The 25,184-nt window shown below is 36.3% G+C and overlaps 1 protein-coding gene and 1 pseudogene across 1 annotated transcript; both read right to left on the bottom strand.

Annotated features, from left to right (window-relative positions):
* Nucleotides 1-1,596: 1,596 nt before the first annotated feature.
* On the bottom strand, nucleotides 1,597-4,139 carry LOC146885420 (uncharacterized; annotated as a pseudogene).
* Nucleotides 4,140-4,914: 775 nt separating this feature from the next.
* On the bottom strand, nucleotides 4,915-24,940 carry LOC114187672 (long chain acyl-CoA synthetase 8-like). The gene is made up of 12 exons (XM_028075980.2): nucleotides 24,666-24,940; nucleotides 23,713-24,284; nucleotides 23,525-23,605; nucleotides 23,138-23,404; nucleotides 22,641-22,772; nucleotides 22,398-22,571; nucleotides 10,456-10,685; nucleotides 9,608-9,725; nucleotides 6,176-6,307; nucleotides 5,965-6,099; nucleotides 5,678-5,884; nucleotides 4,915-5,268 (listed from the first exon to the last, which is right to left on the bottom strand). Exons 2-12 carry the CDS (start codon nucleotides 24,241-24,243, stop codon nucleotides 5,104-5,106), a joined length of 2,172 nt encoding a protein of 723 aa, XP_027931781.1. The 5' UTR covers nucleotides 24,244-24,284; nucleotides 24,666-24,940; the 3' UTR covers nucleotides 4,915-5,103.
* Nucleotides 24,941-25,184: the final 244 nt, after the last annotated feature.

The raw sequence follows: 25,184 nt of genomic DNA on the forward strand, positions 1-25,184 counted from the left end.
TGTTGTATTTCAGTGGAATTACGCCTTATAACTCTTGTATACAACACCTTCATTGGACCTAATACAGGTCCAAACTTAGTGGTGGTCAATGGTAAGGGTACATATTGTTTGGACTGGTTTCCCACAAACTTTTTTAGCAAAGAAATGCGAAAAGCAGGATGAATTCTGGCTGTATCAGGAAGCCTTAATTTGTAAGCCATTGTGTCGATCTTCTCCAGTACTTCAAATGGTCCAAAGAATTGCATACCAAGTTTTTTATTCTTCGAAGAGCCACCTAATGTTGTCTATATGGCTGTATTTCACTAATGCCAGATCACCAATTTGCAATTGAAATTCTCTCCTTTTCTTATCTGCTTGCATTTTCATATAATTTTGAGCCCTCCTCAAGTTACTTTTGAGTTGTTGCAACACTTTGTCTCGAGTGGTTAAAGACTCTTGAAGATTATGAGGGTCTGTAGAAGTGACTTCATAAGGAATAATCGATGGAGGTTCCCTACCAAAAACAACTTTAAAGGGACTTATTCTTATGTTGTGGTGATAGGAAGAGTTGTACCAAAACTGTGCCCCAGGAAGCATAGAGTACAGAGTTTGGAATTTTCAAAAACTTAACACCTTAAATACATCTCTAATGTCTTGTTAAGTACCTCAGTTTGTCCATCACTTTGGGGGTGATATGCAGAGCTCATCGCCAAAGTTGTGCCTTGAGCTTTGAATTAGTGTTGCCAAAATGAACTAATAAAGACTCTATCTCTGTTAGATACTATGGTTTTGGGGAACCCATGAAGCTTGGCCACATGATTAATAAAGGCTTCTGCCACATTTACTGTTAAAATGAGCCTTCAAAGCAATGACATGCCCAAACTTGGAGAGCCTATCAATTACCACCAGAATAGTAGAAAAGCCATGCGAGGGAGGATGGTTTGTAATGAAATCCATGGCTATGTCCTCCCAAATCTGTTGAGGTATTGGCAATGGTTGTAACAATCCATAAAGCAAGGCTTGATCCACTTTAGCTTGTTGACAAATGCTACAATTTCTGATATACGCCTTGATATCTTCCTACATTTTTGGCCAATAAAACTGATTGCAAATTCTGGCTATAGTCTTAGTATTTCTAGCATGACCGCCCACTTTAGAGTCATGAAATTCCTGCATAATTTGGTTCTTCAAATTTATGTCAGCTGGTATCATCAATCTTCCTCTCCGAAAAATCATTCCATCTTTAACCACAAACTTGTCCATAGGTAAAGTACCTTGAGTATGCTGCAACATCAACTTACTTAACTTTGCATCCTCCCTGGTCATTGTGGCAATAAGCTCTAACCATTTAAATTTGGATTCTGACCAAGACATAAAACAGCTACGAGATAATGCATCAGCTGGTATTTTCTCTCTACCCAGCTTATATTGGATAGTGAAGTCATAGCCTAAAAACTTAGGTAACCACTGTTGTTGTTCAGGAGTTTGCAATTATTGTTTCAACAACTCTTTCAAGCTTTTCTGATCAGTTCTAATGATGAACTTATTTCCCAACAAATAATGTCAAAACTTATCCAAAGCCTCTGTGATGGCATAGAATTCTTTGGTATAAACAAACTATTGCTGCATTCTAAGAGAAATTTTCTTAGAAAAATAAGCAATTGGATGTTGAGCTTGGCTAAGGACAACTCCAATTCTAGACCTTGATGCATCTGTTTCCAAAACAAAAGGCTCTTGAAATTTAGAAATAGCAAGTACAGGGGCAGAAGTCATAGCTTCCTTCAACTTGTTAAAAGCTAGAGATGCATTTTCTGTCCATTTAAATGAGTCCTTTTTCAACAAGTCTGTTAAAGGGTAGCTATTTCAGCATAACCCTTGACAAATCTCCTGTAGTAACCTATGAGGCCTAAGAAACCTTTCAATTGTTTCACTATAGTGGGTCTGGGCCAGTTCTTAACCGCTTCTAATTTAGAAATTTCCATGGCAACACCTTTTCCTAATAAAGTATGGTCTAAGTAATCAATTTCCTTCACACCAAATGAATATTTGGAAAGTCTAGCATATAATTGTTGCTGCTATAATTTTTTTAATACTAACTCCAGATGAGACAAATGTTCCTTTCATGTGGCACTAAACACCAGAATATCATAAAAAAAACGAGCACAAATTTCCTTGAGTACTCTTTGAAAATCTCATTCATTAGGCTTTGGAAAGAGGTCGGAACATTAGTTAATCCAAATGTCATTACAAGCCATTCATAGTGTCCATTATGGGTTCGAAATGTTGTCTTACATCTATCGTCCGAATTCAACAAAGTTTGGTGGTAGCCAGATCTTAAATCTAGCTTAGAAAAGAAGATGGCCCCAAATAACTCATTTATAAGTTCATCAACACTAGGAATAGGAAAAATATCTTTAACAGTAATAGCATTGAGAACTCTATAATAAGTACATACCCTCCATGATCCATCCTTTTTCTTGACCAAAATGATTGGAGAAGAAAAGGGACTCTTGTTGGGTTGTATTATGCCTTCCTCAAGCATTCCTTGCACCAATTTTTCAATCTCTGCTTTCTGACTATGTGGATACCTGTAGGGCTTAACTTTAACAGGTTGAGATCCTTTAATTAAAGGAATTGAGTGATCTTGAAATCAAGGTGGTGGTAAGGATGTAGGTGTCGCAAAAATTGAGCTATAAGTATGTAACAACAAGGCTAAGATATCAGCAGGTAAATCACTTAATGGAAACTAATAAGAGTTATCTTCAACAAGCTGCAAACTGAAAACCTCAGCAATATAATCTGTGTTAACCATTCTTTTGATAAGATTTAGATGTGCCTAAGTAGGTGAGCAATCCATTTCCCATTGTAGAGTTACAAATTTCCCCTCATATAAAAACTTCAATTGCAGGGAATCATAATCAACAATGTGAGATCCTATGATTTTTAACCAATTAGCCCCCAAAATCAAATTAGCTCCTGAAATAGGTAGCAAAAAGATAGGCATTTCAAATTTAGCCCCTTGAGGTTGAATATTGAGTTCTCTAATCATTCCTTCAGCAGTCATGTAACTTCCATTTCCCACCATGACTTTGAATGGTGGTGTTGGTGCGATGGCCAACTTAAGGAACTTCGCAATCCTTGACTGTAAGAAATTGTCTGAGCTACCTCCATCCACTAATATTGTGACTGGCAAAGTATTAATATGGGAAATAAAACGAATGGTGCCAACTCCTAAACCTCCTTTCATCGCATTTAAGGACAGGTGATGATTATTTGCTAATCCTTCTCCACTATTTGTATGAGTAATAGAGGTCATCGTTTCAGTGGCATTATTTGATTTAGAATCCTTTTCTTCATTTTGCAACATCAACAATTGCATATTGGGACATCTATGATTGAATGTAAATATCTGATCACAAAAATAACATAAACCTTTTTCTCTCCTCAATTGCATTTCAGTAGGTGAAATTCTTTTTACATTGGAATTTCTGATTGGTGGAGTGGAAGGTGTGGGTAATAGAGGGGGTAAGGATTGCTTAGGTGTAGTTTTTGCTAGATTAAGATTGGTATTGGTGGATGACAATGGAGTATATCTCTAATTGTAATTGGTAGAACGTTGTTGAACCATAAGAGTATAGTTTTCTTCATATCCTTTCGCCAAAGCAACTACTCATAGGAGATTAGTAGGACATTGAGCCATCATATCCCTTTTGATATCACGATTTAGGCCACTTAAAAAACAATTCAACACAGGGGCATCACTAAGACCTTTGGATATGTTAGCTAGGGCCATGAATTTCAAGTAATATTCTGAAACAGTACCTATTTGATGCAGTTTAAACAATTCTACCATGGGAGAATCAAAAGGAGATGGTCCAAAATGGCTCTCCAAGGCTCGCGTTAGCTCGGACCAAGTCTGAACAATTGACATACATTGCAACATTTGAAACCACGGAATCACCTCTTTCTCAAAATGAATGGAAGCGATAATTGAAAAAATTTTCTACTTTAAAGATCCATTCTAACAGAAGAGTTGTGCCATCAAAATAAGGAAATTCCAATGAGATATCCCGTATTAGCCTCACAGAACCACACTGGGTCACCGCCAACAATGAAGCCTTAGAGTTTGAAGCATCAACGTGCTGAATCGTGCTTTGATTTAACAAATTTAATGATTTTTACATCTGGTCCATTCGATCATTGTTTGTTGTTCGGGATCAATTCCCGATTATCTTTATCACGAGCAAGTTGTTTCTCGATCCAATTCAATATTGAAGCGAGTTGGGCTTGCATTTCTTTCATACGAGAGTTCTCAGCCACTGACGTCAATGGAAGCACCGATGAAACAGTAGAATTATGAGCAATAGTAATATGAGTTGTGATTACAAAAGAATATGAAAAGACATTTTACTGAAAACAATAAAGATGTGGCAATTCCAACAAGTTCTCAATGGTAAACCTGAAGAAAAGGAAAAATAGTGTAAAGAAATAGAATGCCAGAAAGAGGAGTGGAAAACGTGATCTCGTACTTCTCCTCGTGTCCTATTGTGTTGCAAATCCTCTGCCACGTGTCCATTCCTTTAAACTGAATTTCCAGCTCCTTCTATGTTCTCCATTTTGCTCGTTACATTCTATTAATCATATTATTTCTTTGAAGAGGCTTCTCTAAATATTTGTCCAATTGGACTCCACTGCGTAAATAACTGTTCATAAATCAATAAATCACCTAAAATATTTATATCAATTCAGTTATTTTTATTTTCTAATCCAGCTCTATGTTGGACTTATTGATCGTAAAAAATAATTAAATAGAAATAAATATTTTTAAAATTTGTTAAATATAAATTATACCACATATGTACTTTTAAAAATAATATTAGTTTAACTTTTTAAATATAATTATTATTTAATAAAATGAATTAGGACAAAATAATATAAGTCAATTCAGACACACTTGTTTACGGTTCACCTCAGTGGCAACAATCAATGTTCACATACAAGTAATTGTGGAGTATGATTTTATTATGTCACATTTATTACACAATTTCTATTTTGGAGGGAAAAAGATAGATGTTACATGCATACATCAGACAGACAGAAAATGAATAGAGGTTAGACAGCATTTCATGCATACAGCTTCTGAAGATCATCTTTGAATTTGGCTTTCAGCTGCTCTCTCTTTATCTTGAGAGCAGCAGTGACTAATCCAGACTCAGGAGTCCATGGATCAGCCAGCAACTTGATCTTTGCAGGGATTTCAGATTTCTCCAGCTTTGCAGATTTTCCAACCTCAAGAAGAGATCAAATCAAGGAAATGACCCATCAACCATGCAGCATATACAATACAATGGCTATAAACTTAGGGTCCAATTGGATTAACTTTTCCTTAAACTAAAGTTTGTTGAGATATTTTAGAAAAATTAGATTTGATGATTTTATTTCTAGAATATCAAATCCACAATCTTAACATTTATTTCTAAAATAGAAAGTGCCTTTTCCAAATTTATCCAATTAATTTATATACATAAATTAATGTAATGAGACGGAATATGAGAAATTATTTTTTTCTAATCTTGAGAGCTCCTAATCGTTGAGACCGTATAATTTGGGTAAAAAATCTTAAAACGCAGCTTTTGTTGATGCATGATTCAAATAATATGCTATAAACAACATATATTTATAGATACCTAACACTAACCTTGGAAATAGCCTGCAGAACCTCCTTGACAGTTTCAGGTTTGTTACAGAGATCAGGAAAATCTCGGTAATCTATGCCAGCTTGTTGGGCCCACTTCTCCAGCGACTGTTGTGAAGCAACGACTAGAGCAACACAGTAATTGTGAAAGGGATCTGCATAAACCATCATATTGTCTGCATAATCGCATGATGATAGTGCTGCCTCAACCTGCATTGAACTCATTATTGTGAATCTTGTGTCACTATTTCATCCAGATACCAGAATGAACGATGTATAGTTTGAGTTACCTTTCCAAGAGATATATATTCTCCATGTTGAAGTTTTACAATATCTTTCTTCCTGTCTATGATTTCAAGACATCCATCAGCATGGAATTGTCCAATATCACCAGTATAAAACCAGCGCATACCTTTCTCATCAACCTGTAACAAGTTTCAAAAAATGTGGAAAATCATAAACCAAAAATGACAAGCACACAACTCTGAGTTTCGAAATTACCTTGAACACTTCTTTAGTTTTTTCTTCATTCTTAAAGTAACCAGCTGTCACACTAAATCCTCCAACTACAATCTCTCCCCTTGGCATTGGCTTATCTGATGTCAGATACCCTCCTTCTTCCCAAGAAATAAGCTATACAACCACATTAATAGAGAAATCAAGTCCCACCATATAAGCCCTTAAACATACCAACTCTAAACTTCTAATACAAAAGATTAAGAGATATGAATTTAATATTTTTCATCAATGTTTCTAAAATCAGACCAGACATTGATTGAATTAGTCAAGGCACTAGTTTAAGGTTTAATGGTTCAACTATTGATAAAAATATTTCAATGATTAAAAATAAACAATAATAATGAAAAATATAATATTATAATTTTATAATGTTAAACACAAAAATAAAACATATATTTAAAGGTTATTAACATTTAAAATACATATAAAAGTCTAAATAAAAAAAAAAAAAAACCTTATCATACTTAAATTGAAATTTCAATAATATAAATCAATATTTATTAATCATAAGTTTATATATAAAATAAGAAAGAAAATGACTAATATTTTAGGTTTATTTTCTTTCGGGAGAAAAAATTTAAAGTATTGCTTTTTGTTGACCTGGTTTGACACTAGTTTCCACTAGTTTGATATTGATTTTTTCTTCATTGGTTTTACATCTAAGGGTGATCATGGACTGAATTTTTAAAATCCAATCTAGATCCAATAAAATAGATTGGATCTATAATCTTGGTCTATTTTAACTAGATTTGGATTTTTTTTTAAATCTGATTTAAATTGGATTAAATCTAGATTGAATTAACTTTGTTAATTAAATTAAATCCAGTAAGATCGATCTATATATTACTATTAGGTGTATTAGACATGGACTAGACCGACTCAGCTCCACTTGGACTCAAGCCAACTCAGTCTACCTGGGTCTGCTCACTTGGCTCGACTTGGGTCTGGTTGCCTCACCTCAACATCAGCCAGAGCTGACTTGAGTCAACCTAGTCTAGATCGACTTGACTTGGACCCATGTTGACTCGACTCTACCTGAGCCTAGGTCAACTTAACTCAACCCTTTGCACAAGTTCACTTAGCTCACCCGAACTTGTGTGGACTCAACTAAGCCTTGGACTGGGGAAGACTCAGCTAGACCCTCAACCCGGGCCAACTCGAATTAAACTTTGGCCCAAGCCAACTCATCTCAAACCTCAACCGAGGTTGACTCGTCTCTTGACCTTCCATCTCCCTATTGTATCAACTCTTAATCAATATAAATAATAGAACATGAGAAGGGTCCTTTAAGCCCTCTAGAAATATATTTTGAGTTTAATCTCAAGTTTTGTTTCTTATTTTTCCATGAAATAATGTTTCCTCTAAAGAAAACACAATATCCAGTAGTAGACCGTATATCAATAGGCAAACCTGCCCAATCTGCATCACAGTATCCAGAGACCTGAATGTTTCCTTTATCTTCATATAACAACTCTTGCCCGGGAGCCTTTTTGAAGTACCTTAGAATGCGAATGATAGCATTGCAATGGCCAACACATGGACCTTGCATGAACTGACTAACCACTCCAACTACAAAAGATAGATTAGGCCTTGTAATACTGATTTAAATCAGTTTTCCAACCAGCCTCCTATATCTCTCTAGATCGGAGAATAATTCACCTTCTTTTGTCGTTAACTTCTGATTTGGGTCCATAGGAATGTCTACTGGTCTACAATCAATCATACTTGTTTCTTGTAATACATCAAGGGCATACTTCCTTTGAGATATTACAACTCCATCTTTTGACTAAGCTACTTCAATGACAAGAAGTATTCAAGGTATCCAAGATCCTTGGTTTGAAAATGTCTACACAAGTACTCCTTCAGTTGAGATATTCCAGCAACATCATTTCCTGTAATGACTATATCATCAACATATACTATTAAATAAACACATTTCCCAAGAGATGTATGAAGTAAAAGATTGAATGATCTACTTCATTGTGTCTAGCCCAAATTTTTGAACAATGGAGATGAATTTTCCAAACCAAGCATGTAGTGATTGCTTGAGGCCATATAGAGAGCGATGCAATTTGCATACCATACCAAACTTTTCTAAGCAACAAACTCAAGAGGTTGCTCCATGTACACTTCTTCCTCAACAACTTGAGATTAAACACATAAATATATTTCTTCTACAGGGCTTAAAGGACCCTTCTCATGTTCTACTATTTATATTGATTAAGAGTTGATACAATAGGGAGATGGAAGGTCAAGAGACTATCCTAGACTACTAGCTACAAAGCTAGGAATAATAATTAGAGATAACCAAACACACAACTCCCTACTTTAGGCCTACTGACTACACTAACATAAGTAGACCTAATAAATATTCCAACACACATGAACATCCTTCTTGTTCGTCTTGCACCGCTTTTGCTTGCTGATTTGAGTTGTGATTTATTCAAATTCAAATTTGTTCTTCATTCGCACATTTTGTCTCATCCACGGGTTTTGTCTCATTTCAGCCTCATTTCTCTTCGGCCAATTGTTCCAGTTTGATCTATGTCGAGCTCCAATCTCTTAGTTGTGTTTCAATGAGTGAATTGTCATCGCTCTCGGTTTCTACACTGTTCTATCGGTATTTGTCTTCGACCTGGTTCATCACCGTTTCTCTGTTGTTTAATTGGTGAATTCTTGGTTCTTCCTTTTTCTCTTCATGCAATTGTACTCGCACTTGCGTTTTGGTCTGCATCTTGGTTTACAACACTTGTCCTGTTCCATTCGGTTTATTTTTTGTTGCTTATCTTGTTTTGCTAGTTCATTATCGCTTTAGCGGTTTGCTTCTTCACTTAGTGGTTGGTTTTCTGGTTGAGTACTATGGCTACTAATTCTTTTCCTAGATCCATTGTTGAAAAATTGGATGACTCAAACGACTTAGACTAGCATCAATAGGTTGAACCAGTGATAAATCTCACAAGCTACAGTGGTTTGTTGTTTTTCTAGTGGTTCCAACTTGATATCTTACTGGATTTGACTGTGCTAATGACATTGTCAATCCAGATTACAAGGCTTGGGAGGTTCAAGATCAGACTCTGCTCAAGTAGCTTCAATCCACTCTCTCCAAATCGGTTTCATCTCGTGTTCTTAGCTGCTCTCACTCTTATGAAGTTTGGGAAAAAATTCATGAGTATTTTAGTCTTCAGGCCAAATCTTGCGCTCATCAACTTTGTACTACTATGAGAGCTGTCAAATTGGATTACAAATCTATGGAAGCAAAGATTAACCCTAGCTCTAAATACCACGTTGAAATAAAAGAGAGAGAAGCATAAACTAAATCCTTAATGCACATAGAACACATAGAGTTATGCATTTATAAATAGGAAAATATAAAGAAATGGCATACCTTAATGTACCATAAAATATATGGCATACCTTAATGTAGCAACAAGGAAGTGGTGGACCGACACGTCCCACACTGTAGTCATCCCACTCTGAGAATGCAGCTCCAGCGAATGTTTCAGTCAAGCCATATCCTTGCCCAATAGGAGCCCTATAACAATTCAATGAGTACATATTGTCAGTGTATATTGGTTAAAGTTAAGGGTGGATAGACGAGCCTAGGTCCATGGATATGTTCATTAGATTGCAAACATATAGAGAACTTAGGGACAATAAGACTCTTCCCGTATTTAAGTGTGAATAAAATTACTATCAATCTATCATAGTCATAATTAAATATGGAAAGCCCTATTAAAAGTAATCTAAAGACACTCTCAAGTATTGTGTAAGACACAATAAAGATATTACAAGGTATTTGATGGATAAAAGTACCCCTCATATTAGTCCCTCAAAGCTTTGAAATGTCAACTTCTAGGTTTTTATGGAGGATTGTATCAATCACAGAATCTCTGAACATTAGGTCGGTGACATTAAATCTACAAGGAATTTTAGTGCAAGCTTTAGAAGGGGGTGGCAAAAAGAGTATGAGGAACTAATATGGAGACTAAACTTTTAGAAAGGGATGATGTAGTAAGGTAAACATAACAATGGAGGACCAAACCAAAGCTCTCAACATAAAATTACTTACGTTCTCTCACCCTACATACATGATACCAAATAATTGATTTTCTATCATCAAAGAGCATATAACTAAACACTTGACAGTATTTCTTTTTACACACACACTTGACAGTATTTCTTTTACACACAGAAACACACATATATTAAAATACCAGTCAGTTTCAACCAAGTATTATGTAGTATAAAATGGGAACCATTACCCCATGCAGATATTGATGAAGTATTGCGAATCTCCAGATAAAGGAGCTCCCCCGCAAAGCATAAATCGGAGCTGGCCTCCAAGTGCAGAACGAATTTGTTTAAAGACAATGGTATCCCACACAAACTTTTCCAATCCCCAAGCCCCAAGCCAACTTCCTTTTACAGCAACCAGTCGGCGCTTATAAGCAAAATGGAAAAGATTCTTCACAAGGCCCCCTTTTTGCTCAACCTACATAAAGTGTATAATTTAATACATTTAATACCAGCAAAGAAAAAGTTGATGTGAATGTGTAGACAAATGATAAGCAACCAAGCACTTGAGCAACCCACCCCTTATTTAATAGAAGAACCAGTGAGCGAAAGGGCTGGAGACCCAAAAGAAAGAAGATTAAGTGGTTACAAAATGTAGGATACAGTTAAAATATTAAGAATATGAATATCGTATTTATATTGTTCTTTTAAGTGCTTATTTTAACTTTTTTAAAGTCGGATGATGACACTTACAGGGTTCATATGATGACACTTTTACATACATCCTTTGGGTTGTAAAAGTGTGTATTATCATCAATGAAAAATATGAATGTTTAACTTTATTTTTCGAATTTTCCCCCAACTTCCGATATTTGGATTGGTCTAACAACCTTAAGTACAAGGTTCAATAGGAAACCAGTGGCAATGTCATACAACACTTAAAGAGGCCGGCCGAATAGAAATAAAATTAAATGGTTGAATAATTTTATTAGATGGGGATAACATGTTACTGATAGTATTTATAATGATATTTAGTTTTTTATTTCTCTAAAGCTAGATGATGACAGTTGTAGGGTCATTATTCAAGTGTTGGCATCTTTTAGGTTTTGTAAGTGTGTTCCCATTTACCTCTTAACAGGAATAAAAACACGAGTGTTTATCTTTATATTCTTTATAACTTTAATGGTGGCCTTTTAAAGTTATTTTCGAGTAGATAGCTATTAGCTCTCTAACACCTAACATTTTATATTAGGACTTAAGACACTCAATTTTAAAGTCCCTACATATCATCCCCTTAGAGTCAACATCTCAAAAACTCACATTTGACAACCATTCACTCAACTTCCTTTTTGAAAAAAACCCAGCACTACTACACTGATTCAGTCGACATCTCAAAAGCTCACATTTGATAACACTTCACTCAACTTCCTTATTGATTAAAACCCTCCACTGGTATCCTGTTTCAACACACTGACAACCAATTCTGGTACCAGCGGATAAACACCTAAACACATGGGAACCCACCCTTAAAAAGCTTGATATGAAAATTAGGCATCCCATAAAATTGAAGTCCCTATCAAAAATGGTTAGGACATAAGCATATGAAGAGAGTCTAACTTAATACTAGTCCATTAGGTGAAAGAGTTTCATGGCTTATGTACCACATCAAGTAGTTTACTCAGTTTGCACCCCAATCCAACCCACATGTAGTTACAGAGAAAAGATTTCATTCATTGATGTTCTGTCATTTACATAAACGCAAAGATCATATATATCAGGACGAAGGAATCATCCGTACATAAGAAAACGTAACAAACCTTACATGTAGACATAGGATAAGACAAAACTGTAACAAATTCTAACAATGAAGGACATTTATTTGGTAATACCCCCCTCAAGCAGGACGGTGAACATATAACAGTCCTAGCTTGGAGACTGTGTGAAAGCTTTGGATGAAGAGCCTTAGTAAATATATCAACTAGCTATGCAGAAGAAGGAATTGGCAGCAGATGAATAAGACCACTTTGAATCTTCTCACGAGTGACGCGACAATCAATTTCTATGTGCTCTATTCGTTCATGAAAGGTAGGATTGTGAGCCAAGTATATAGCTTTGAATCTTCTCACGAGTGACGCGACAATCAATTTCTATGTGCTCTATTCGTTCATGAAAGGTAGGATTGTGAGCCAAGTATATAGCAGATTGGTTGTCACAAAAAACTGAAATAGGAGCAACACTAGAAACATTTAAATCAGTGAGTAAATAATGAAGCCATTGTAACTCACAACTCAGCTCTATATTCAGCTTCAAAGGAATACCGAGATACTGTGGTTCGCTTCTTAGTTTTCCAAAAAATAATAAAGAGCCAAGAAAAACACAATATACGGTAATAGATTTTCGGGTTTCCATACAACAGCTCCAATTAGAATCAGCAAAACTTGAAGGAATAAGAGATGAGTTGGCAGCAAAATTACGACCTTTAGCAGGAGATTCTTTGAGATAACTAGCATTCTCATGGCAGCATGATAATGAGTATCCAAGGGTTGAGAAACATATTGGCTCAGTTGTTGAGTGAGAAAAGCAAGGTCTGGTCTGGTGGTTTTAAGATACATCAGCTGGCCAATCAATCTGCGATAAATCTAAGGGTCAGATAAAGGAGTTCCAAAGGAGCTATTTAGTTTTGTAGAAGGCTCCATAGGGGTGGTTACTGGTTTGGCAGCAAGCATGTCATTTTCTTCCAGTATTTCTAGTTCATATTTCCTTGATTGACCACAATACTAGATGAAGAACGTGATATTTCAAGTCCCAAAAAATAACAAAGTTGTCCTAGATTTTTAATGCTGAATTCATTGTCCAAATGTGTCTTGACATATTCAATTTCATTAGGATTATTGCTTGCAAGAACTATGTCATCAACATAGATTAATAAAGCTGTGAAAGATACCCTTGTATTCTTTATGAAGAGAGAATGATCAGCCAAAGATTGGGTGAATTTAAGAGCTAACAAGGTTGTGGTCAGTTTGCCATACCACTGTCTACTAGCTTGTTTCAGCCCATACAAGGACTTCTGCAATTTACAGACCTTATTTGGATGGGAAGGTGCCATGCCAGGGGTAAATTCATATAGACTTCTTCATGTAGGTCACCATGCAAAAAAACATTATTAACATCTAACTGTTTAAGGAACCAGTGTTTAGCAACAGCTATGGCAAGGATGACTCTTACTGTTGTGAGTTTTGCAACAGGAGAAAAAGTATCAAAATAATTCACCCCTTTAAGTTGTGTATATCCCTTGGCGATCAATCGAGCCTTGTGCCTTTCTATACTACCATTAGCATGAAATTTGATCTTATAAACCCAATTGCAATCAACTCGCCTTTTATTAGGGGGAAGATCAACTATTTCCCAAGTAAGGTTTTGCTCCAGAGCTGCAATCTTAGAATTCATAGCTTGCACCCAACAGTCCATTTTAGAAGCTTGAGCGCATGTTTTTGGCTCAATTAAAGAAGATACAAAATAACAAAAATTTCTATAATTGGGAGAGCATTTTTTATAAGATAAAAAGGAAGATAAAGGATAAGGAATGGAAGAAGAATTGTTACCGAATGACGCATAATTAACAAAATTCTTTAAGATCTTTGGTTTCATTTTTATGTTTCATTAATTTAATCCATGTAAACTGTGAAAAATCATCAATGATGGTTAAAAAATATTTATAACCCGTAATGGAGGTGGTGGAACATGGTCCCCAAATATCAACATGTAAAAGTTCAAGATTTGCATTGATTTAGTTGTACTAGAAACAAAAGCGAGCTTCCTTTGTCTAGCAAATTGGCATACATCACAAGGATATGAATTTTGGAAGGTTACTAAAGGAAAGTATGTAGACAATAACTTTAATTCTGAATCTGAAACATGACCAAGTCGTAGATGCCAAAGCCTAGGACTAACCATAGTAGGCACAAAGGGAATGGGTTGAGTTGGTAAAAAGAGGATTAGCTACTTGAGACATTAGCACATACAATCCCTGGAGCTGCTTAGCTGTACTAATCGTCTTTCGGTTGAGGGTCTGTTTGATAAAAGAAAAAGCAGAGTTAAAAATAAGATAACAGTTGGAGTCAAAAATAAGTTTTGCAGTAGATATTATATTGACCTTGAAGTCAGGAATGTACAAGACATTTTTTAAGGTTAAAGAAGGTAAAAGGTGCACAATACCAGAAATATTTGCATGAGTTTTGGATCCATCACGTAAGGTAATGGGAATAGGGAAAATTTCAGAAAAAGTGAGAAAGTTTGCAAGGTTAAAAGTTTTGTGATCATAGGCTCCTGTATCAATGAGCCATTGGTCACATTGTATACCTGCGGAAGAAGGAGAATGAGTGTGCAAAGTTGTGGTGTGGACAAGATTGGAAAGATGGGAAGAACCGCAGCTATCTAAGTTGGACGGTTGAAGCAAGCTAAGAAGACCTTGATATTGCTCTTGTGTAAAACCAGAACCTGAGGCAGTCATTCGTGACTAGGTTTGAAGTTCCTTTTTTTGTGGCATAGTTGCCATTGGAAGTGACAACATTAGTATTGCTTTGTCTCGGCTTCTAACCAAGAGGAATCCCATGTTTAAAATAGCATGTGTCAACTGTATTGGTCCTGCCACAATGAGTACAGAGTTTGTTGGAGAAGACTCCACCTCTTCCAGTATTGTTACGGCCTTTGCCTCTATTTCCACGACCTTTGTCATTTCCAGTGTATTGGTTTGGGTTCACAAGACCCCTTCCAGAACCAATGTGTTGATCAGTGTTGACAGCAAAGATTTTCATATTAGTCAGGGTATTGAACACTTGCAGATGAGAAAGCTTTGTTCTGTATTTCTTATACGCTTGGGTTGCTTCGCATGTGCAGGGTATTCAATCATTCTTGTATTAGACATCTACCTTTCTTGTTGAGCAATCATAGAGAAAGCTTTGTTTATTGGAGAAAGAGGGTCCAGGAGCATGATTTGGGACCTAACATGTGAAAATTGATCATTTAACCCTTTGAGGAAACAAATGGCACAATCTTGATCTCTGTATTTCTTATAGCTTGGGTTGCTTCGCATGTGCAGGGTATTGAACACTTGCAAATGAGAATCGTTCTATAATTGTCAAACTCATCCTGTAGACTTTTCAGTTGAGTGAAATATTGACTAACATTGAGGGTGCCTTGTTGCAATCCTAAATACATCAGCTTGAGAAAAGCGATCATGAAGATCCTGCCAAACCTCCGAAGCTCGATCAATCCAAAGAATGGATTGTAGAATGGAGTCATCAATGGATCTATGAGTCCAACCAAGAACCATATTGTTGCATCGCTCCCATGCTCCATAGGACGTATTTGCTGGTGATGAGGGTTGAAGGCTGCCATCTACAAGCTTCAACTTGTTTTTGGAGAGAAGAGCGAGCTTCATAGCTCTTGCCCAAGCATGATAGTTTCATTCGTTTAGAGGTGGTGCGACTAAAGCTTGGGAGGGTGACTAATTGGCATGAAGATAAAAATGGTTGGAAGGGTTGGTGAGGTAATCACTATCAGGGGAGCTCTGGTGAGCCATCGTGATTTTAGAAAAGAAAGGAAAGGAAGGATAGAGACTTGTCAATATTTTGGCCACCAGAACTCCCTAGGGAGCTCTGATACCATCATAGAATTCAAATTCATAGGTTTCACAGATTTCACAGAGAAAAGATATCTCATTAATTAATGTTTTGTCATAAACATAAAGGCAAAGGTCATATATATCAGGATGAAATCATCCGTACATAAGGTAACGTAACAAACCTTACACTTAGACATAGGATAAGATAAAACTGTAACAAATTCTAATAAAGGATATTTATTTGGTAATAGTTGGGAAATGCAAAAGGGGTAAAATACCAAGAGATCTCCATCAACTTACTACGAGAAAACCATATAAGTAGACTTGAAGCAACAAATTTGTGGTACTTCTCACTTATATGTTATTTGTCTAGCTCATTCCTACAAAATGTGAGACTTCATATTCACATTCATACTTTCACTCCACCAATCTTCCACAATAGTCCCTTAACAGTTTATAAATGAATGTTGATATATTCTAAATGCATGATTTGCTAATAGGACCCTAGAACTTAGGCAATGTCATCTATACGGTCTAGACATTTGTACTATTGTTAGCTCATGTCAATGGACGAGCAAAATCACACAAATCACACAAATGAATTTGACAGCACATTTAATCAAAGATATTAAGGCATTAAGTTTGCATGTTCTTCTCACTAATATGTTATTCAAATTATATATTCCTATCCAGATTGTGACATCCTTTTTCACACTTGTACTCCAACAATAGCTCATTATAAAACACTAATTGTTAAGTGAGAGAATCCCATGCCTTCCATACGACAACACAAAATTTACTCTACACTCAATGTGAGTCTCATAACATTAATTATTAGGACTTAAATACATGAGGAGAGCCAAACCCTAAAAACTTGTCCATAGTGTGAGGTCAGTACTTAAGTACTACATCAAATAGCTTATTCTACTCAATATGATCAAAAAAGACACTTCAAGACAAGATTATCACTAAATGCATGTAGGAAGATTTTCAATAGTACAAGCACTATTAAACTTGTTTAAGGTGTTTGGCCATGTGAGGTCAAGACAAGGTATAACCACCACAAAAAAAAATTAGACAAAATCAAGAAAGACAAGAGAAAGCTATAATTCTTTACTGAAGATTACAAAATAAAGTGGAGTATCTCTCCTTCAAAGTTCTCATTGTACAAAACCGAGCACTTAAAATAGGGTTTGAGATTAATCTCCCTTGTGTATAAACCACACATAGGATAATCTATTTATAATAGAGAGATACAATTAAAAAGAGTAACTGAAAATAAATAGAGTAAATAAAAGATATTGTTTGATACTGTGATTAACAATATCTAACAATATCTTAATAATATCAAACAATATCTAAATAATATCTAACACTCCCCCTCAAGCTGGAGCATACAAATCGTATGTGTCAGACTTGTTACAAATATAATCAATTCTAGGCCCCCGTAAAGACTTAGTAAAAATATCTGCTAACTGATCACTTGAGTTAACAAACTCAGTCTTGATGTCTCCAGACATGATCTTTTCTCGAATGAAATGACAATCAATCTTAATATGTTTGGTCCTCTCATGAAAGATAGGATTAGAGCTAATATGAAGAGCAGCCTGATTGTCACACACAAGTGTCATTTGAGTAACATCTCCAAATTGTAACTCTCTAAGCAATTGTTTGAGCCAAACAAGTTCACAGGCAACTGAGGCCATAGCTCTATATTCTACTTTTGCACTGGATCTTGCTACAACACTATGTTTCTTACTTTTCCACGAGATCTTTTAATATACTTCAAGATACGAATGACTACATTCCAATGATCTTCACATGGGGAATTAAGAAATTGGCTTACCACACTGACTGCAAAGGAAATGTCAGGACGAGTAACGATAAGATAATTCAATTTCCCAACCAATCTTCTATACTGCTCAGGATCACATATAGGCTCCCCATGATTTGGTAGAAGTTTAGTATTGGGATCCATGGGTGTATCAACAGACTTTGAACTCACCAACCCAATTTCCTCCAAAATATCCATAGCACACTTTCTCTGAGATATAACAATACTATCATTGGACTGTGCCACCTCAATACCTAAGAAATATATGGGTTTGCCAAGATCTTTGGTCTGAAAATGGTAACAAAGATGTTGTTTCAACTGAAAGATGTCATGGTTGTTACTTCCTGTAAGAACGATGCCATCAACATATACTATCAAGTAAACACATCCAACACTCGAGTGTTAATAAAAGACAGAATGATCTGTTTCACACCGAGTCATACCAAATTGCTGAGCAATTGCTAAACTTTCCAAACCAGGGCCTAGGAGATTGTTTTAGGCCATATAGGGATTTGCAAAGACGACATACCATCCCAGAAGACTCCCCTTGAGCAACAAACCCAGGAGGTTGCTCCATATAGATTTTTTCTTGCAAATCACCATTGAGGAAAGCATTTTTAACATCCAGTTGATAAAGAAGTCATTGTTGAAGAGCAGCCATGGAAATAAATAAACGAATAGAAGCCATCTTTGCCAGGGGAAAAGGTATCTCCATAATTCAACCCAAAAATTTGAGTATAACCTTTGGCCACAAGACGAGCTTTGAGGCGATCAATAGTACCATCAGGTCCAACTTTGATAGCAAACACCCACCTGCAACCAACAACAGATTTCTCAGACGGTAACGGGACCAGTTCCCAAGTTCCACTGTTATGAAGAACACTTAGTTCATCTGTCATGACCTGACACCAACTAGGATGGGATAAAGCTTCACGGACAGCTTTTGAAATGGTCACAAAAGAAAGAGAGGAAAGACATGTATAAAAAGGTAATGACAATCGATGATAACTCAAAGCAATATAATGGGGAGAGGGATTATGGATAGGACGCATACCTTTTCGGAGGGTAATGGGAAGGTCAGACTCAAGTGTCAGAGTCGGAGGAGAAAGAGTATTTGGCACTTAAGTGGAGTCACATGGTGGTGGTTGTGATCGGTTTCGGCGACTATAAACCTAAAGAGGTGGTGAAGGAGAAGCTGAATGTGGAGCAGGAACCGATGGTGAAGAAGACACAATAAGAGGGTCACAAACAATAGGAACATTAAAGGTACTACGAGAGTTATCAGGATTGGATGGAGTGAGAGGTGAAGATTGACTCTTAAAATAAAGGGAGAACTCATCAAAGGTGACATCTGCAGACACAAAATAACGGTTAAGAAAAGGAGAAAAACATTTGTATCCTTTTTGTGATCTTGTAAACTCTAAGAAAACACACTTATGTGATCTAGGACAAAGCTTGTCAAAACCAGGACTGAAATTATGAACAAAACATGCAGACCTGAAAACTCTTAGAGGTAAGGGATGAAGAGTTCATGAGGGAATAAAATGGAATGAGGTATGTTATTCTTTAAAACCGAAGAAGGCATGCGATTAATGAGATAACAGGCAGTAAAATAACATCATCCCAAAAATTTCAGGAACCTCTTCATGAATTAAAAGAGTACGAGTTGTTTCAATAAGATGTCTATTTTTACGTCCAACTACACCATTTTGTTGAGGGGTATAAGCACAAGAAGTTTGATGCAGAATACCGTGAGAAGCCATAAATTGTTTAAAAGAATGAGAAAGATATTCACTACACAAAACTCTAATAGAAACACCGAATTGAGTTTTAATTTCATTAAAAAAAGATTGAAAGATATGAAATAATTTCGAACGATGTTTCATTAAAAATAGCTAAGTACATGTGGAATAATCATCAATGAAAGTAACAAAGTATTGAAAACCTAAAGTAGACTTAACACGGCTAGGACCCCAAATGTCAGAGTGAACCAAGGCAAAAGGGGACGAAGCATCACGTGTGACACTACAAGGAAAGGAAGTACGACATTGGTTGCCTAATTGACACAACTCACACACCAAACAAGATAACTTGGACAAGGCAGGGACAAGCTGTTGTAACTTGGCAAGGATTGGATGACCTAACTGAGCATGAAGAAGAGAGGGAGACTCCATAATTGCACCAATGTGTGTAGAGGGACGAAGATGATAAAGACCATGAGACTCACAACCTGTGTCAATCACCTGTTTCGAACTCCGGTCCTGTAAACACAAAGAATTGTTGGTAAAAGAAACAACACAATCAAGAGAACGAGTTAGACGACTGATGAACAACAGGTTAAAAGGAGATCTAGGAACATAAAGAACATTATCAATGGTTACAGAAGAGAAAAGTTTAACAGTGTCAACATCATGAGATGAGACTCTAGAACCATCAGCCAGTGTAAGAGAAGGTAAAGGATTAGGAGAGGATAAAGAAGAAAACAAATATTTGTTACCAGTAATATGATCAGTGGCTCTTGAATCAAAAACCCAAGGACCAGGAGAAGAAGATCAAGTCAGACCAACAAAAGGTGTACCTGTGTGAGCGACAGATGCAGTGGAACTAGAAGACTGTTGATCCTTATACCATTTGAGAAATTTGTTAAACATAGCAGGTGTATCGGATGAAACAGAAGAAGGAGGATCCCCAGTAAACGAAGGTGTGGAAAGGTTGGTCTGAACAGCTACAGCAAAGCGAGGAGGACGACCATGCAATGCATAACACCTGTCAATCTTGTGACCTGGCTTGCCACAATGTTCAAACTCATGTAATGCATAACACTTATCAATCTTGTGACCGAGCTTGCCACAATGTTCACACTTAGGACCCCCTTTTCCCTGTTTGCGAGGGCGAGTCCGGTCATCACGCTGAGATGCCAACGCAGAAGAATCATCAACAAAAGCAGGTGTATCAGTGTTGGGTTGTTCTGGTACAGGCAAAAGAGTATAGCAGGTCGAAGTCAAGGTGGGGACAACGGGGAACCCAAAATCTGATCACGAATATGTGAATATTTATCAGCAAGTCCATGTAATGCTCCGAGCATAAAGAACTTTGAGCATTGCTCGATCTCCGTGGTAGGGTCGGGGGAAGGAGGCAATAACTCATTGAACTCATGAAAAAGAGCATGAATGTTGCCCATATAATCAATCATAGAGTCTTGATGTTTAGAAGAAATAAGATCTGCAAATTGAGAACAGACACCATAGAAACGTTGAGTATCATTGGTGTATAATAACTTGGCATGCACCCAGATTTTAGTACATGTTTCGTAGGAACGAAAAAGTTGCTTTAACGAAGAATCAAGAGTACCCTTGAGAACCACACATAATCGACCATCAATGGTTTTCCAACGGTCGTCATCAGCAAGAGTGCGAGTAGGTGCTTTCGAGGCAAGATAATCAAGATACCTCTGACTCTTAAGCCATAATCGGACGTCTAATGACCATGTGGCATAATTAGGGTCAGTTAACTTGTTAATGGATAAGTGTACATTAACATAGTTAATGTAGACGGAAGGATCAGACGAAGCACTGGCAGAGGTGGAAGTAGTAGAAGAAGCAGAAGAAGTCATGAAGGGAGGTAGAACAAACCCTAAAAAACCAATGCCTCAAAGCAGAAAACAAAATTGCAATCAGGTGAAACCTGAAAAATTGCGAAAGAGGCTTAAGGCTTAGGGCTAAAGGCTAAGGGTTTAGGAAAGAGGAACTACTGCAAGGATCCCTTCTCAATCATGGATTGTCTACAGCTCTTGATACCATGTTAGAAGAGTGGGTTTTAAGGCTAACTCTACCCCATAAAACCGGCTTGTAAGGTGAGGATTGCACTCACTTATATATTGTGAATTTGTCTTATTTCTAGTCGATGTGGGACTTCTAACATACCCCTTCATGCCGAGGTATATTACATCTCGTGCGTGGGACTAGAAATTAATGGGTGGAACAGAATGTCCAATAAATTTCGCTAGGATAGGTTCTAACCTGATTCTAATACCATGTTGAATATAGAGAAAATAGGGTTTGAGATTAATCTCCCTTGTGTATAAACCACACATAGGGTAATCTATTTATAATAGAGAGAAGTACAACTAAAAAGAGTAACTAAAAATAAATGCAGTAAATAGAATATATTGTTTAATATTGTGATTAACAAAATCTTAACAATATCTTAATAATATCAAACAATATCTAAACAATATCAAACAAAAAATATAATTAAATTCAAAATACAAGCCTAACATATTCATGAATTGAGCCACTAACTCCTAGGTGTTCTTAGGTCAAATTCCATTCTATCCTCTTTTACCCTTTTAAATTGAGAAAAATAGGAAGAGCACACTCATTTGGTGCAGCTATGCAGTCAATGCAAATGGTTGGAGCCCAAAATTAATATTCAAGCCAGCTGCACCAAACCAATCCATTAATCCTCTTTGCTTAATGCAAAATGAGAGCAGAAATGGCATTTAACAATAAAGCATCCATGAGCTAAGGTTGAGGTGAAAAACAATGAAGCACAGCGATATTCTTAAGTTCTTAAGTTAGTTGTCAATTTTTTTTCAACCAACTTTGTAAATGTAAGGGAATTTTATGTAACAAAGGAGACATTTCTGTTGCTGACAAAGAATAGAAAGGATGGAGAATAAGTAACAATATGTATGAGAGAGTGCCCATGTAGAGCATTGATCTAATTCACACCTTTTTTACAACTCCATCCCGAATCCGATCAAGAATAGCAGGTACTGCTGTCAACAGTGTGGGCTTCAACACAGTGGCATCTCCCTTGGTTCCTTTCTTGATTTTATTAGATGTGTCAGTCATAGTCAGAGGAGAGCCATAACCAATTGCACAACCTGCAGCCAGCATTACAGACTGGACAACCACAATAAGTTAGTCTTGAGGATAATATCCTCAACTACTTCTACAGTTAGAAGAAATCACCTCTGCAGCCATTTCAAAAACATGAGCAAGGGGCAAGTATGCCAGGTACACATCCTTGCTACCTAGATTTGGTATCACTGTCATAACCGCTGCTGTAGTGGCTACAATGTTCCCATGAGTAATCATAACACCCTGAATGATTAAAAAATATCAACGCTAAAAGTCAAAGGTAAACACACTCAGCTGTTGGGAATACTCTTAATTCTCAATGTTAGCAGACTAGAAAATTTTAATCATATCTGCAGAATAACTTAACATGGTTATTGGTTATAATTTACCACCTAAAAACATGTTCACAATAAAGTCATACCAAGCCAAGTGAATACTCTAACTTCCCATGTTTACTAACCACATTAGTTAACAGGTATCGAGTTATTGATACATTTAACAACCATGATTCTGGAGTCTGGACAAAACATTTTGCAAGGACGCAGTGAATAATGAATATATCAGACACAGAGACTACACCTACAATAAAAGTTGAAGAAGAAACAAACCTTTGGCAGACCTGTACTGCCACTTGTGTACATGATAACTGCAGTATCATTCTTGGAAGGCAGGCTTGGCTCAACAGGATTTTCTTTCCCAAGTTTCTCAACTTCACTAAAAGATGCAATTGTCCAACCACTCAAACTTCCTGAGAAAGAATCTTCTTTCTCACCATCTTCAAAGTAAATAACATTTTGTATAGATGTTAGTCTTGATCTTATTGCATCCAACTTCCTCAACTGCTTGGAGTCACAGATCAGAGTAGATACTTCGGTCTGTCCACATTCCAAAGCTTCAAGTGAGAACATGCCCATCACTTTTAGCTACTACAATCATCAACTATCAACTACTTTCATCTATTTCTTAAAATTATGCAAGAGATGATAATTTCCTACCTCATTTAGGGAGTGGATCAGGGCATCCTCTCCAAGAGAAGCATAAATGGTAACAACTGTTACATTCTGCCTGAAGCAACCCTGAAGTTTAGTAAACAAGATTTTCATTGAAATTTGTGAATTCAGAACTGTTAAGCCAAAAGGTAATTGAATGACTCACGGAAATAACACAAATATAGCAAATTTACCTGAAGGGCAATGAGCCACTCAGCCCTTGTATCAGAGAAAATAGCAACACGGCTATCCATAACATGACCTAACTTAAGAAGACCAGATGCAAAATTGGACACACGAGCAAATACTTCTCCATAGGTTTCCCATTCATAGTCTCCTAAATGAAGTTTCTCAAACTTCCTGCCATCACTAGATGTAATAAACTCCCTTTGTATTAGTTTTCTTGTTCCAAGAAATTGATTTTGCTTATATTTATCACATGATTGCTCAAACAGATGAGCCATGGTTGGAGCTCCTTGCCAAGGAACTTCAACCAACTCAGTTTTTCTAGCATTACGTATTGCATAACCTCCCTCACCACTAACTTCAGCAGGCACACCTCTTATTTTTCCTTTTTTCTTTGTAAAGAACAAAGCTGAAAACAAAACAGGAACAAGGATGCTTATGACTATGGCTGCCAGAGCTCCACACTCTCTACAATCTTTCCATGTGTCACTGATATCTAGACTCTTTAACCACGAGGAACTACCCTTTGGATCAACCATCCTTCAGTCGTCCTTCCTAAGCACAACACAATCTTGATTACCTGAATTAAGAAATTCAAGACAAAGGGAAAACGATTTATCTGATTTGGACCCGTGTGCATCAAAAATACTTTATTTTTCACAGCTAAAAGAAAAATATATTTTGACCAAAGCAATATAAATATAAATATTAAAATCCAAAGAAGAAGAAGCGGCATCCAAGAAAATCAATGGCTATAGCATAAAAAAGAAAAACCAAGATTCAAACAAGTTCAGCATCAGCTACTAGAACAACCACCAACATCAGCCCCTAAAAAATTTCAAGGCAAAGTATACAACAAAACAATTTCACAAACTAATTACACCATAACTAGAATTCAACAACCCCATAAAAGAAAGTGAAAAAAGAAAAAGAAAAAATGTTGATCGAACAATAATAATACCTTTGTGGGTAGGATGAAATGTTTTGCGTGTCTCTTTCTATTTCAGTAAGGGCATCGTTTTTAAGGGTAAGCAGTATTGAACACAGCACCGAAAGAGTACGACATTAAGTGTTGGCATCACAGATATACGATGAAGAATCCACACGACACCTGTAGCGTGACGAGGTTAAGATTAAGTATTTTTTTTATAATGTTTATTAATAAAAATGTTATTTTAGTGTAAATTTATAAAAATAATTTCTGAGATTTGAAAAAACATCGAATTTATCGATATATTAGTAAAAAATTATTGTAAGAATCTTCAGTTCCAAACGTTCTTATTTGATTTCGGTTTCGTAGAAAAGCAGAAAGTACAGGTGTGCATGTGTAGACTTATCCCGTCCCGTGCAATGCAAGGGGATCATGGAAATAAAGAAAAAAAAGTTAAAATATCTTTTATCTCAATTTTCATAAAGTTTTTTCAAATAAGTATTAAATTTTTGTTTTATGTTTAATTAGGTCTTAATTTTCGTCAATTAA

Source organism: Vigna unguiculata, chromosome 6, assembly GCF_037176805.1.
Source record: "Vigna unguiculata cultivar grain cowpea cultivar isolate G323 ecotype 2 chromosome 6, ASM3717680v1, whole genome shotgun sequence".
Classification (NCBI taxonomy): Eukaryota; Viridiplantae; Streptophyta; class Magnoliopsida; order Fabales; family Fabaceae; genus Vigna; species Vigna unguiculata.

Bases quoted from the DNA above. Each gene is read 5' to 3' on its own strand.
- LOC114187672 (XM_028075980.2), bottom strand. From the start codon at position 24,243: ATGGTTGATCCAAAGGGTAGTTCCTCGTGGTTAAAGAGTCTAGATATC. The intron at 23,405-23,524 runs GTAGGAAATTAT...GAATGTGGACAG, and splicing joins TGATCCACTCCCTAAATGAG to ACCGAAGTATCTACTCTGAT. The intron at 9,726-10,455 runs GTAATGGTTCCC...GAATTGTTATAG, and splicing joins TTCATCAATATCTGCATGGG to GGCTCCTATTGGGCAAGGAT.